The 15635-nt window shown below is 41.1% G+C and overlaps 3 protein-coding genes across 11 annotated transcripts in view; 2 read left to right on the top strand and 1 right to left on the bottom strand.

The window, feature by feature from the left end:
- Nucleotides 1-746: 746 nt before the first annotated feature.
- On the bottom strand, nt 747-1672 carry tmem126a (transmembrane protein 126A). Its single transcript, XM_044364070.1, has one exon. The coding sequence runs from the start codon at nt 1488-1490 to the stop codon at nt 864-866; it is 627 nt and encodes a 208-aa protein (XP_044220005.1). The 5' UTR covers nt 1491-1672; the 3' UTR covers nt 747-863.
- Nucleotides 1673-4006: 2334 nt separating this feature from the next.
- Nucleotides 4007-11095, top strand: clk4a (CDC-like kinase 4a). Its single transcript, XM_044364066.1, has 13 exons — nt 4007-4149; nt 5250-5410; nt 6625-6874; nt 7540-7636; nt 7956-8022; nt 8166-8282; nt 8396-8562; nt 8673-8767; nt 8880-9009; nt 9104-9186; nt 9281-9360; nt 9571-9661; nt 10342-11095. The coding sequence occupies exons 2-13, from the start codon at nt 5250-5252 to the stop codon at nt 10525-10527; spliced, it is 1524 nt and encodes a 507-aa protein (XP_044220001.1). The 5' UTR covers nt 4007-4149; the 3' UTR covers nt 10528-11095.
- A 414-nt stretch (nt 11096-11509) lies between these two features.
- Nucleotides 11510-15635, top strand: part of col23a1a (collagen type XXIII alpha 1 chain a) — a 122429-nt gene continuing 118303 nt past the window's right edge. For 6 of the 9 annotated variants that reach the window (XM_044364059.1, XM_044364064.1, XM_044364065.1 and 3 more), the window contains exons 1-2: nt 11511-12707; nt 13345-13414. In XM_044364059.1, the coding sequence (XP_044219994.1) occupies nt 12426-12707; nt 13345-13414 (352 nt within the window). In that variant the 5' untranslated portion in view covers nt 11511-12425. Of the gene's footprint in view, nt 12708-13344; nt 13415-15635 lie in introns of all 9 variants that reach the window. The other 3 variants (XM_044364060.1, XM_044364057.1, XM_044364058.1) reach the window with 2 other exon arrangements.

Genomic DNA, 15635 nt, shown 5'->3' with positions numbered 1-15635 from the left:
TAGTTTGATTCATTTCCATTCAATTGTTTGTGCCTTGATGACATCATTCTATCAACCATACATTCATACAAACAGTCAAGCTTTCCAAGATGATGACGGACATATCCTGACATTTTATTGATCTGCAAGCATCTAATTTCATTTGCATGGTGAAATTTTTTAACTGTTTGCGTGAATAGCAAAATGTCTAAGTGGATTGGCTGTTTACCAAAGATAAATTCATTAGACAATCCTAAGAGCCCATTGCAACCTCATGTTAAACGATATCTTAAACAGGGATGCAATCTTTTCAATTAATCAATTAATCAGCTGTAACAACTTGCCACAAAGTAGTGAAAAATGCCAGTCACAATTTCCCAGAACCCAGGGTGATGGCTTCATAGTTGTTTCTTTTGTCCAACCATCTAAAATCAAAAGATGTCAGATTTAAAATGTAAAAAACAGAGGAAAGCAGTAAATCCTCACATTTCAGATGCTGGAACAAGCCCATCTTTTGCTTGATTTTGCTTTGATCATTACAATTGTTGCTGATTATTTTTTTCTGAGGATGACCAATAGATTTTCCAAATAATCATTTCAGCTATTTTAAACTACGTATATTGTTTAAGTGTATGCAAAAAGTGAACAACAATAACAGTTTCATCTACATACTGATTCTCATTAAAAATAACCATCTTCATGCACAAAAAGCAGTGGATTCATGCAGTTACTTCAATTTGAACTGTGACAATCTTTAAAAGAAAAAAAAACATACAATTATGTTTTAATCACAGACCCATTCCTTATGAAATGGTTTATTATTACATCATACAACTCACGCAACAAACCTGCAACAACGCAAAAGAACCAATTCATTTAGATGTTTATACATTTGAGTCTTCGAGTTCCTCTCCACCTGAGCCAAATGTGATCTGGGCCAGTTTTGTGTACGTTTCAAAGTTTCTGGAACTCAGGTAGGTCCCGAAAAAGGCCTGGAGCACCAGGACTGCCCTCATTCTCCTCATGATCGGTCTGGAGAGGTCCACACAGTGCCGGAGGACATTACCCTTCTCTGGCATCGGTGCTGTGCTGTACCTGGAGGCGAGGCCGAAATTCACAGGTAAGGCCAGGAGGATGGGGTACACGCCACCGCCGACCACACCGACAAGTGCACCTCTTAGCAGGGCACAGGAGGGACAGTTGAGGTCGCCGGACAGGAGGGGGCTGGACACCGCTGCGTTGTACAGGGCAAATGTTGTGAGGAAGGGCAGCACGGCCATCGGCAGGCTGGAGGTGACCGCAGCCTGCGTGACGTTCAGGGTTCTGCGGTATAAGCTGTTGGCTACTAGTCCTGCAAGACCAGCGTTGCCACCCAGATACATGGGTCCATAGAGGAAGAGTTTCTGATCAATGTCAGGAAGTCTCTCGAAATTCTTCGCCAGCATTTCAGCAATTACTGCTCGTGTGAGCGTCTTTCCAGAGACGCCCTCCTTCAGGATATTTTCCGACATCTTCACAGTTTATGCTCGACACCGACAATGTCAACTGTTTTGTATCTTAAACAATTCAATTGTCACATTTGGGTAAAGGTGGTGCAGTTTCTTAGGTTCAGGGCGCAGCCATGTCTTACCCACAATTCCGAGCGCAATTTTAACAAAGGGTTATTTTACCCTGAGTGAAATCTCTCAGGCAGGACACAGAACTTTATCGTATATATATATATAAGAATACAGTGGTCTCTCTCTCTCTCTCTCTCTCTCTCTCTCTCTCTCTCTCTCTCTCTCTCAATTCAATTCAAATAGCTTTATTGGCATGAACAAAAAAAACAAAACATGTTGCCAAAGCAGTTTACAAAGGATTCATATACGTATTAAATACACAGGTGTCACATGCAGGTTCTATATTACACTGATGCAGTACAATACAACTGATTGCAATACAATATAGTACAACACAGTTTTATAGAATTGGATACAGTTACTTAAAATCTTATAAATATAGATTTTAAAGTGATTGTGAGTCCCTCAGGCTGTGGCAGGCAGATACATATTTAGCTGCTAGAGGAGCTGCTGTCCCTTCACCCAGGAGAACTGCCAGTTTCTCTGGAGTTAACATTTGGAGGTTTGGTATTTTCTTGGCTATTTCCCGGTAGCAGAAGTCGAGAACTTCTGACAGTGGAGGAGGAAGTGCATCTCTGTCTTTTCCTCCCCTGTCGAGCAGTGACTGCATACACGCTCCTCTCTGTGCAGCCATGTCTGTCTATATCTTCCTGTTTCTACTGCCAATTGGTTGTCACTGAGCCTGTATTTGGTCAGGATCCGTCTCTGCTTCGTATCTCTGACCGAGTGGAGATACTCAGCCTGTTTAGGGCCAAATAACAATTTAGTTTGCTTTGGGTTTTTGTTTCATTTCTCCAATGTTCTAAATATAGATCTTTTGATTGATTCATAATTAGTTTTATTCTGTTGTGTTGTTTTGAATCAGTGCTTTGAAAGGAAGTGTGTCTTTTGGGCTTGAATTTAGATGTGTCCAAAAATATTTCCTGTTTTTGTATATTTAACAGTAATGAGAAACATCCCAGTTCTGCTCTGCAGGCGTTATTTGGTGTTTTCCTTTGAACGTTTAGAGTTCTTCAGCAGAATTCGGTGTGGAGGGTCTCTATTGGGTGTTTGTCCCATGAGCCATGCTCCAATCTACTGAGCGGGCCCCAAACCTCACTTCCATATAAGGCTATGGGTAAAATCACATTATCAAATATTTTTGTCCAAATTCTAATTGGAATATTAATGTTGAATAATTTGTTTTTTACTGCATACGTTGCCCCGCATGCTTTTTCTTTGAGTGTGTTTATTGCCATATTGAAATTTCCTGATGCAGATATATTCAAACCAAGGTAAGTATAATTTGTTGCTTGTTCAATAAGGGTCTTGTTCAGAGTAAAATGGTATTTGTTTTCAAGATGTTTTTTTTTTTGAAAGATCATGATTTGGGTTTTCTTAACATTTACATCCAAGGCCCAGTTCTGGCAGTATTGTTCCAGGATGGTCAGGTTATGTTGAAGACCATCAGATATCACATTCAGCAGATTCAGCCATTTGATATTTTCAGGTAAACCTGTTCATCAGTCGAGGTTCTGAATCTTAAAAGGTCCTAGTAGAAACAGGGTTCTCCACGCATCTTCCAACAAAAAGCAGCTGAATCAGGTGCTTCTCTGTTTGAGGACAGCAGACTTCAAAAAACAGAAGGGACCAGACCACACTGATTAATTTGCAGCCTTTAATAGTGCAAACTTGTGCCTTCTGTTTTTTGAAGCCTGAAAAGGTCCTGCCATGGTCCCTTTTTCAGACGAATAGGAACAAATTACATTAATGTTTTAAGTCTGGTTGGGGTCTGGATACAATAGTGAATTTTGTGCAGATACAGTTTTCAACTAACATTTAAACATTATTGACAGCCTCAAACTTTCTTTCTTTCTTTCTTTATTAGGATCCCCATTAGCACCAGCATAAGCACTGGCTATTCTTCCTGGGGTCCACCGCTCATACAGCCATACATTCATACATATTATAACCACATAAACACAAACAAACCAGCTCATCTCCTTGAATTAAAAATCAAGTGCATACAAGAGAAACTAAAATGTCATTCTTTCAAAAATCAATCACAATTCTTCAAGAATTCATGGCAAACTTGATTTATTTTTCTTTCTCCATACAAATAAATAGTCATTCATAATAAACATAAATCTTTGCCTGATGACATTCTTAAATTATATATTTATCCATCCTGTGCTTTCACACATTGAATTCCGAGAAGAAGGGTATAAAAATACAACAAAAAAAAACCCCTCAAAATGATTACACTATTGCTGTGTAAAACTATTTAGCCTCAGTCACACGTTGATGTTGCCACATGCAGCCTGAGCGAGCCTGAGAGGAAGTGTGCACCTGCCAGACTGAACCCAGGGCAACATATTCGTACTGTCACGTGAGTGGGCGTTGTTATTGTGAGTTGCGTCATGGAATTTGTTTTAGAACGTTCTGTCGAATTCTAGAGAAGCTCGCCATCTTTGGAGACAACTGTCTAGAGATATTTCTCCGCCTTCTTTGTTCATATTTTTCATATAACTACTAAATTTAGTGTCGCGAACCCCGTAGCTGTTTAAGGAAGGTAAGACCAATTCTTGGTTCGCACCCAATTACCACTCTATTACGCTAACTACTGTTTAATGTAAGCTAACATTAGCCAATTAGCTTTCCCGAAATTCGACGTCTCGCCAACATGGCGACAGGCTAATTCACTTTAGCTAACTACGAGAATTTATTCTCTCGGATGTTGTAATCACGCGAATTGGGATGCAGCTCTGTATTATGGTGGTCGGTCGGAATTTAACTACGAAATTGGTAATGTTAGTTAGAATAAGTAACGTAATAAGTTACGCTAGCAGACGTTAATAATATTGTTTCATAACAATAAACGCTCATGCGTTCGACGGGCCTTTGGTTCGAGATCAATCTAAAATTCGACGATCTCCTGCTTTATGTTTTCACATTCAGTTAGTTGACAAGTTATAATTATAAAACTGTTTCTAAGTACCATATGTATAGTGACAATTTAACAAAATAGCAATACAGTAATGGATGTTAAGTGGTGGTTGATGTCTGGCCGTGAAAGGCCTTTAACTTGTTGACGAAACGTCGACCATACGTCAACGTTTGTCTCAGTGTAACGTCCAAGTGTGCATGTGGTCCCTAGACATTTTTCAACCATTGTTTTTAAGTTAGCGTTACGAAGAATAGATGAATAATTTTGATTCAAAGTATTTTGTTTTTTACAGTAGCTCCTAAAGGTATTTCATTGCATATTATCTATTTGTTTGCAGTCAGCTACGCAGTGTTGACTTGGTGAAAGAGTTGCAACCAATGTTAACTTTCACTGGTTTATTTTGATGTTTATTACCTATTAGTAAAAATTGTGCAGACCAGTTCTCGTGGCTGACTGATCACCTGATTTGATCATTTTAATTTTACAAAGGTGGCCTTAACAGTTATACCACTTCCTGTTTTAGCTGGCAGCAGACACATGTAATGCATAACAGCGTCTCTCTTGCCAGGGCTCTATTCAAAAACAATCACATTTGTATCGTTTTAATTGATCCCATAATAACAGTTATGGCAATTTTTTTAATATATGGATTTAATTTGTTTTAGTATTTGTCAGAATTTCAAGTTCCGTTTAAAATTAAAAATTTGTTTGTCCATGTCTTCCAGATGCGCCACTCCAAGCGAATGCGCTCCCCAGGTGTCTGGCTCAATGAGTACAGCTGGGAAGAGAGAATGGAGCGTCGGAAGAGAAAGAAACGAGATTCACACAGCAGTGAAAGAGAAAATAAATCCAGAAGAACCCACCGTCACCAAAAGACCTATGAGGGGTAAATAACTATTTGTTTTTGGAATTGTTTTGTCAAATTTAAAGACCAAGATTTTATTAGGTTTTCAGTTTAGGGAGGAACTACTTGCAAATCAGTTAAGAGTCTACATCCTATTAAACAGTATCGGACAAATCAACTTACACTGTTGTTTTTACTTTGAGAATTATTTGGCTTGTGCTGCTGTGCTTAGGTTAGTAAAGTTTATGGTATAAATCAGATAGACAGATAGGACTTCATGCATCCTTCTTCCCTTGTATGAATTTCAGTATCATCTTTTGTGATATGTGTTTTTTGCAATTCTAGCTTCTTGTGGGCATGAATGATAGCTCATGGAGTTACATTAGATATTTCCAGATGTAATCTAATTTTAATTCTGTAGAGAGGCAGACTTCTTCCTGGATGACAACTGACACCACCAGGGTGCTAGGGCCCCAGGGATTTATTGGTCTTTTTTTATATGCTTAGATGACCTGCTGGGCGGGTGTCCTGGAGGTGATTGGAGATATACTGAGGGAACATAAAAACTTTGGCAAGCAAATATTGAAATGTTAATAACCAAGGCATATGTGCAGAACTGTTGGAAAGCAGTATGAGTTGTTATGTTAGGTGGAGACACATCAGCGTCTTTTCCCCTTTCTCTCCACGCATTTCATACTGGCAGAAATGTTCACTTCTGGCGTACAGAGATCTGCATGTGTAGAGTCACAGATCATATTACGCACCATCAGACTGAAAAGCTTTCAGAAACTTACAGTGTCTCACACTTCAACTCTGCCAATGTGGCCCTCTGTTAGGGTGCATGCATTTTAAGAAAATCCTACGTGGTTGCTAAGGAAACTATAAATGAAGCTGTATAAATGTTAAAATCACCCAAACGTGTGGCATTACATGTTGGCATTTGCATGGTCCTTAAGGTACTATTTATGCAGTGATAATCCCCAAATAAAATGCTTTCTGAACTGCAGCCTCTCATTGAACAGGAAGTTTGGTGTTAAGTGGCTCTAGATTAGTATGTTGCTAATTACAAATGTTACATAAAAAGGTTTAGGGTATAGAGTGTCAAGCAATAGGTGGACTATTAAGACCATCATAGCCAGTCTTCATTTTAGAGCTTGATCACGGACAAGGAACTGTGCCGTTCATGACCTGGCCTAGTCTTTTGAGTCCTTGTTTTTGATCTACGTGTGTGCTTCTTTTTGTTTGTTTGACTGCAGGCACTTCCTGGAGACCCGCAGTTTGAACCAGAGGCTGGACTCTAGGGAAGGACAGACCCGGGACTGCAGTTTGGACATGGCCTGTGAGGACAACAGCCGCGATGCTACCTGCAGGGAAAGAGACCGTGACTGGCACCACTACAGCAAGTCTTCCGGGCGCAGTGGTCGGAGTGGTCGCAGCAGGCGAAGCAGCCGCAGGAACGGAGACAAAAGACGCAGACGTAGCCACTCTCGCCACAGGTCCTCCTCGGTATGGGAAACTCCTTCTCCCCTCTACCCCCTCTTCTGTCTATACCACCAAATCGAAAGGGTCATTATCACCGGTGTTTAGCCAATGCTTAACACCTATCTCTTTTTTTCTCTGTATCTCTGTGTGTGTCCTACTCTTCACTGTTAAGCATGATTTCCAGTAATGACAAGTAGGGGGACTTAGGGGCTCAGAAAAGTAAGGGATTGTGAGTGTTAATAGATTTGGAGGAGAAAAAGTGGACCCAGTATTAGTGCTGAAATCTTAGTGGGCTGTTATGGAACATGATAGTAAAGATTAAAGCTGTATTGGAAGAGTTGCAAAGAACTACATGTAGAAAGACTGTAATCACTCAAGTTGAGTTTTTTTTTCTGTACTACTCTGAGAAAGTCTCTCATCTGAAAATCTTGTTGCCATGTTTTTCTTCTGTAACACACACTATGTGGTGGCTGGCGCCCAATTTCTCTGATGGGGCTGAATTTGAATTTGCTGCTCCGTCCTTCCGTCCATTCGCCTGGCGGTGTTACTGAACGGGCCGAATCTATCCACCCCTACACCTCCCCCCCTTGGCCTGGTTGAATGAATGACGATGTCGCGTTGTGGTGGCCTGGTGCTGGCTGACTGATGGGTTATTGATGTGATGGCGGATTGCGGCGGTTCCGGTGCAGAGGAGGAGCCATCACCGCAGGAAAAGATCCAGGAGTGTTGAGGATGATGGCGAGGGTCACCTCATCTATCACAGTGGAGACATGCTGAGAGCGAGATGTATAGAATATATACCTTTTTTTTCTACTGTTGTTCACACTTTGTCTCTCTCACACTCTTGTTGTCTGGTTTTTATTTCCAAACATTAATTTAGAGGCAGAAGTATTTGGGCCAGTAGACTTACATTTTTTTTTTTTTGGTTAGATATTTTTTGTCAGTTTAACATATTTAGCATTGAGTTGTATGCAAGTGTTCAGAAGCCTGTTATAGTAGTGTAGCTAAACAGAGCCAATGTAACATCAGGCAGTGAAGCAGCCAAAGGGCAGTGTTTCACTTTGTCAGTGCTGTGTTTCTAACTCCAACTTTCTATTTTCTGTAGATGAGATTGTGTGTACTCTAGGAGAGGGTGCCTTTGGGAAGGTCGTTGAATGCATTGATCACTCAAAGTAAGTTAAAACAAGAAAATATTACATACAGCTCAATGTTTTGACTAAATGTTTTTCTTCAAGCTTGCTCTCCTCTCCCTCATTGTTTTCTTGATATTTTTTTTCTTTTTCTCATATTTAATATTTACATTTGTGTGTTTCAGTGATGGAGCTCGAGTGGCTCTGAAGATAATTAAAAACATAGACCGCTACCGTGAGGCAGCTAAGTCAGAGGTAGAGGTGCTTCAACAGTTGAAAACCCTCGACTCTGATAGGAAATAGTAAGTAACTATATGCCACACAAATCCGCTCACTTTGCTTGAAAAAAAAAATTCTTTATTTTACCGTACAGGATACTTAACTTTGCATTCCCTTTGCCTTTCCTCCTCATTAGTGCTTGTGTGCACATGCTGGACTGGTTCGACTATCATGGCCACATTTGTATCGCCTTTGAGCTGCTTGGCCTCAGCACGTACGATTTCCTCAAGGAGAACAACTTCCAGCCTTTCCCCGTTGAACACATCAGGCACATGTCGTACCAGATCATCCGAGCTGTTCGATGTAAGTTACAGACACATGCGCACATAGAAGATAAAGTATGTTTTCAAAAAGCAGCTGGGCTCAAAATGCATGATTTGTTGTTGTGTTTTGTTTTGTTTTTTTCTTTATAGTTCTGCATCAAAACAAGCTGACTCACACAGACCTGAAGCCTGAGAATATTCTCTTCATTGATTCAGACTACGACTTGGAGTACAACCTTAAAATGGTAAGATTCCTAATTTATCTAAATATTAAGTAGCAGCAAAAGTCAAAAACCTCTTTGTTTGTGTCAGCAGCTTTGTGAGTAGCATGATTGTTTGTTTGTTTTTTATCCACAGAAACGGGATGAACGAACATTGAAGAACCCAGATGTGAAAATAGTGGACTTCGGTAATGCCACATATGAACATGAGCACCACACCTCTGTTGTGTCCACACGTCATTACCGTGCTCCTGAAGTCATCTTGGGTAAGCGGCTGTTTTTAAAAGCACTGCATCGAAGCTTTAAACAGATCCTTTAGTGGGGATAAGTTATTAATTTACTTAACATTGTCTCTTTCAGATCTCGGCTGGGATCATTCCTGTGATGTCTGGAGTGTAGGTTGTATCCTCATTGAGTACTACCTCGGATCAACTCTCTTCCAGGTACGCAGCAGCAGAGAGCATGAGGAGTGTATTAATATTCTGATATTTACCATAGCATTTGGGCAAGTTGGCTTATATTGTTTTTTTCCTTCAGACACACGACAGTAAAGAGCACCTTGCCATGATGGAGAGAGTTCTGGGCCCCATTCCCACAAACCTCCTGCAGAAAACCAGGTAAGGATTCATTTACAGACCTGTTTATAACCAGTTTTCATTATCGGAAGAAGATTGATGGCAGAATTTGATGTAATTGGGCACCATTTATTATGATCTCCATAACATTTATTATGATCTCCATAACATAAGCAGCACAGGGAGTTAATTCAATGATTTTGACTGTTAATCAGAGTGAATGCTGCTAAACAGTTATCATGTGTTGTACAGGAAACAGCGGTATGTCCACCGGAGCAAGCTGGACTGGGATGTTCAAAGCTCTTCTGGGAGATATGTCAGGAAACACTGCAAACCACTCAAGGTAAGAAGAACACCTCTGGTTAAAGAAACATTTTGGGAAATAATACCTGTTATCTATTATTATTATTATCATGTTTGTGCATTTGGCAGAAATGGTTGCGTTGACATGTAGTCTAGTTTAGCACTCAGAGTGAAAGCAGGGGGAAGCAGCTAACCTCAGGGGCTGAAAGTGATAAAATACTCTGTTCCAAAATGTTACAAAACTCTGTTTACATGCTGCATCATGTTAGTAACCACAGAGTTCATCAGTACATCATAGACATGACTCCTGAGTCCTGACATGCAACAAGCGTTCACTGGTGCCCAGTCGTTGGCCACAAAACAAATCCAGTGTGTTAAATACACAAAATACATGCATGCAGTTGCAAGCTGCCTGAGCTGAGTTTGCTGTTTCGCTCCGCTTTGTGTTTGTGTTTAGCTTAGTTAAACTCACCCCAGGCAGGTCTGTATTTGAGAGGAATGAAAGTGATGAAATGAGATGAATAAATGCTTCTTAAAGTCTTTCTTAAAAACAACCTTTCAAAATTGAGCTTTACTAAACTGATACTTACTGCAGGACTCCTGTGTTGTTCATTTACATATTTGTTGTTGTAGTTCATACATTTCATATAAAACTACACTAGATTTTATCAACATTATAATAGACTGATTTATAATTGTGCCTCCTTGTTTCCCCATCAGCATTACATGATGTCTCAGGATGAAAACCACCACCAGCTGTTCGACCTCATAAAGAAGATGTTGGAGTATGACCCAGCTAAGCGTCTTAGTCTGGATCAGGCCCTCCGTCATCCCTTCTTCTCTTGCTACCGCAAGAGCAGCAGAAAAAGCAGCAGAAGCAGCAGCAGCAGCAGCAAAAGAGACTGAGTCAACCTCTGACCTGTAACCTCGGTCCAGGCTCGGCTGTCACCAGGATGTTTATCATGGTGCTCGGTGCCAGCCTCTACTTCCTGACTCTCCAGGAGAGGTGAACCTTAACTGACTGTATCAGTCCACTGCCCTGCTCTGCTGTGTCCTGTCTTAAGCCAGTGTGTTTGTCCACAAATCCACAAGTCATGTTTTTTGTCTGTGAAATGTTTCGGAGTAATGAATCCTTCAACCGATTTCTATTTATTTGCCATTGTAATTTAAATTGTAGATTCTGAGCATTCTGGTAGAGCTGGGTTTTTTTTTCTTTTAATTTATGATTTGTCCAATTTTGTCCATATTCTCTATGCATTGTCAAGTAGCTGATGGGTAATGTAACAGACTGAGAAGTGCTTTACAATGCTTGTCTCACCAGTAATTTATTCAGAATTGTATTGTAAAAAGAAATGTCATTGCAGGCAGGAAACCCATGTACATAGTTCAGATATATCTTTTTTTTTCATTGACTTGTTGTGTAACTTTTGCAGTATCATGTACTTTTTTCTCAATAAAGGTGAACAGACATGAAGTTTGTCGACAGACGTTTGTGTTCCTTCATTTATAGATGTTGTTAAAGTTGTGCAGTAGCCGCCTCAGTCCGTAGGATGGCAGTAAAGAGCTTTTGTGTCACTTGAGTCAGGAACAGAGTGACCGAGGACCAGCATGGTAGAAATAACCTCAATCCACTATTGTAGCATTTACTGCCGTTGAAGAAATCTCATTCTGAGTTTGTTGAGGGCATTTTAGGTGACAAATGTCAAAGTTCTACACGAGTCTGATGTTAAAACTGATGAAAATGATTATTTGAATAATCATCAAGGATAAATCGGAAAACAATCTGAATCAACAGACATTAACACAGCACCTGTCTCAAACTATAAGAGCAGTATTAAAATAACAAAATGGATATCTGAACTGTGTAGGAAAAGTATTCTAAATGTATCAAGGAGTCAAACTATATTCCCTTATTTTAGTAGAATATAGAGGTTTAAATTAACAGGTTGAACTCGGAAACACCAGCCGACTGTCCTCACAGTAAAGTATCAGTATTTTAAGTCCTGCTTTGTGAAATATTCCTCTTTGATGAGGATCACCGCCCGCAGTACGTTGTGCATAAAATGAGTTCCCTGTATTCACAATAAAGAGCAACATAAATTTAGAGTCACTCAAAACTTCTCTTTCACAATCGTGGGAAACTGGCCAGATGTGTATTTGTAACTCGGACAGTTTATCACAGAATTTGTCACATTACGGGCTAAGCTGTCACTCAGCCATCATCAGTCGCTGCTCCGCTTGTCCTTATAAATTTTGTCGAATACAATTGGTTTATTTCTGGCGATAAATACTAGATACAGGTGTGTTGTCGTAGTGAACTGTGGTCTATCAGCAGCGGGTCCAGCCAGATCGACGTCTCTCTCACAGCTGTCAATCTGCAACCTCCCACGTGGTCAGCAGGGCGGGCGCATCTCAACTAGTTGAGCGTGCAACTTTTAGGGAGGCAAACAATTGGACCCATTGGTAGTTGCACTTGCACATGCATGTAGGATACTCCCCAACAGGAAACAACGACCTGTAAGTCAGGAGGCGCCTTTTCTCTTGTTGCCATCCTGATCGTTCTCATCTGTGCCAAGCGTAAACCCGGTGCGCACTGCTGCTGTCTCTGGTTCCAAGACTAATTTAAGACAGCGCTTTGAACCCCGTGCCCAGTGTATTGGAGCTGGATGATGTGAATGCGTTAGGTGCGCTGCTTATTTGGTTCACAGAGGCTGATTAGAGTTTTGTCGCAGAGCTCCACCACTGAGACAAGTGATTTCGCTCATTTTCTTTGGCTCAAAAGAACTTCGAAGCAGGATTTCAGCATGGATACAGCCAACGGCTCTGTCGGGGAAAGTAAACCGGTGTGCCAGTGTAAGCCTAAGTCCGCGATCCAGCGGTGTCCTCCAGGTTTTCCCATCGCACTGTGCTTGCTGTTGTCCCTGAGCTCCATCACTGTGTGTCTTCTGATGAGCTTGAAGACCTACCAGCTCGAGACCCGAATGGAGAAAGCGTCCATCTTCCAACCGCCACACATGGCTTTTTTTAACGAGGATGGGACCCTAATTCCTGAGCTGAGCACCTCAATAGGGGAGCTCGTGGAAGAGGTACATGTAGTCTATTGTGGATATAATTAACACTAAGTGATGTCGTTGATAAATACATGTGTTGTGTTTGTGAACTTCTGACAGACGCGCTGCTCGCTTGTGCGTAAAGTGTGCGTAATAACAGGGAACATATGCAGTTTACAAACGCGCAGACTTGAAATTTTTTCGTAATTGTACCCTAATGATTCCCACTTAAAATCAGTCCCTCTTTAATGCATGACCGAAGGGATCAACCGTGCTTGCAGCTGGCCAATTAGTTTGCAGTAAAGCTCTTTATAGGGTGACATAACCACTGATGATAGACACTAACCTCTAATTTTATCACACGGAAAAGAAATTGAGGAAACTCTTCATCCTAGAGATACTTGTAATGGGAGAAAGATTATGATCTCATAATTGTTATTGGTAGTCACTGAGATGATTTTAATCTCATTCCCATCTATGAAATTTTGCCTAATGATTTCAATATATTCTCATTTGTTTAGACATTTTTCCTATTCTGTAGCCCACGAAACCTATTCAAACCACACAGAAACTTAAAGTTTCCTAACTTCCACTGTTTTCTATTGAGAATATATTCATGTTTAAGACTTGGGGTTTTATCTTACACTGGAAATCGCTCTTTGTGTGTCTGCAGAAAGTGGTGGTGCTGATGCCGAAATCGCGAACAACTAGGGATGTTGGCCCAGAGTGCTCCTGTCCTCCAGGTATTTGTCTCTGTTCTTTGTACTGGTTGCACTACAACAAAAACTTCCAAAAACTCCCAGACAAACACAACACTTAAAACCCTTATTCTGTCTCAGGTAAAAGCTACAGTCTAGGCACCACTTGTGAAACCAGATTGTCTGCCAATGATGCTTTTGGCAGCCCTCCTGGACTTTAAGAATGCATGTTACTGTGTGTGTGTTTCTTTTTCTGTGTGGAGGATTACGGCCCCTAAGCCTGTGTAGGGCCCACACTGTGACAGCAGGGCTCAGCACTCAACAGATCAGTGGGGTCGGGACGTAGAGCCCTAGCCCCGCAGCCTCGTGTCAGTGGGGGATGCTCACTTTAATAGATGAAGCAGCCGTGTGCCAAGATTGGCCACGTTTGGCTTGTGGTGTTCATTACAGGGTTTGTGATCGTTCCTGGGGTGGAGAACAGTGTGTGATCCACATCATGTTACACACAAGAGTCCCCCCATATGCCAGCAAATTAAAGAGAGGTGGTGTTTCTTTTATTTTGGGTAATGTTGCATCTCTGATATTTGATGAGTTGCACCTGCTGTGAGAAAGAAGCCTGAACTTCAGTGGTTGGTGTATTTAGTGGTTTACTTGTTCTGTTTTACCTCACCTACGGGAAGGTCTTAAATGCATCATAGCGGAGCCTTTGGCTTGGACAAACAGGATGACCGTGTGTTATTGAATCTGGCATTCATGACATTCCAGTTTTTAAAAAAATCTGCAACTCAAGAGGACTTGAGCCATTGTTTCTGAAGAAAGGATATTTGCTTGCACACATTTTCTGCTCTTAAATGGTTGTATCAAGAAGTCAGGGCAGAAGTCAATTTTTTGAGATGTTTATCTGCAAATCTGGGGAATTTCCTCTCCTTGCTCCTCTGTCTTTCTCTTTCTCTTTGTCTGTGGGTGTGAATAGCCCTGCAACAACAAGAACAGGTGAAAGCATTCACAAGTGGAATTTCTGGCCCGCTTTCAACACATTCTGTTTTCCAGTCTGAAGTCTCCTGTGCCAAGATAGCTTGCTGGCTCTGTCTGGCTGGTCAGTGAAGTTGGTGCGAGGATTTATTTTTTGGTTGGCATTCAAATAAGATTCAGCACAGCCAAAGCCACTGATACCGTTAATGCAAGTCGTGGCTTACTCTGCTGTCGTTCCACTTTCCACAACTGCATGACTCACTAGAAATGCAATCAGAGGTATCTGCACCGTGTAAAAATGTGTCTGATTAGGACTGGGCTCCTCTCCCTTTGCTTTTAGGCATGCATTTTAATGCAATTACTTCATTAGAAGATATTATTGTATCAGATGTTGCATCCCATTTTCCTGTCAATTTTGCTCAACTGCTGTGTAATCAAGTGGTTTTGGCTTTGAAATACAGTCCCTCCACAACTATTCAGAAGTCTATTTAAAGTTCTCTCTTTCCCATTTCTGGCCTTTAAATATGGTATTTTCTTTTTTGGCGAAACAAAAGGCTATTTTGTTTATTGCGGCTTTGATGCAACAAAATGCCTGCGGACATGTACTTTTTGATGTAAGTCTCAAACATTAGATTGCTCGATATAGACTTGTTAATGTTTCTCTGCCAAATGTGTTTATTTCTAAAGAAGGTCTCCCAGCCAATAAATGTGTATTTGTTTTTTATTGGGGCATGAACTGGTTATTATTGGGATTGCGCATATGAAGTGTTTGTACCAGTATATTTGACTTATGTAAAATGTTTATATGTGCATTCATCTGAGCTGTGTGTCTGTGCCTACATGTGTGCATCCCATTTGCATGCATGTGTGTTTTAGTTTCTGTCCCTGAGCCTTTGAGGGGCCGACAGAAGCACCTCTCTCAACACGACACTGTAAGCAGAGACCCTCTTCTCCCTTTAGCACCAACTCATGCCACCTGAAACCCAAATGTCTCATCTCCAGGATCACAGGCCAAGGCATTTCTGCCTGTATATGTGTGAGGGACACACTACCACAGGCAGCATGAGTGGCATTTCTGTCATTAAAGCTATGCCCTCTGCATAAGTGCTCACCTTTCAGCATGCAAAAAGACAGAGGTCCAACAGGGGGCAGCACTTCCGCAGCAGCACTGGAAATGATGATGTTGGATTTGTCATTTGCACTTCTCACTGAATGACTTCCTTCTGATGAAAAATAGAAGTATTTTGAAGGTGAGGCTTCCTGGTTCGGTCACTGCAGGAGCAGCAGAGACACT

The sequence above is a fragment of the Thunnus albacares genome, chromosome 10, assembly GCF_914725855.1.
Source record: "Thunnus albacares chromosome 10, fThuAlb1.1, whole genome shotgun sequence".
In the NCBI taxonomy this organism is placed as follows: Eukaryota; Metazoa; Chordata; class Actinopteri; order Scombriformes; family Scombridae; genus Thunnus; species Thunnus albacares.
This window is presented reverse-complemented; position numbering and strand designations above follow the sequence as displayed.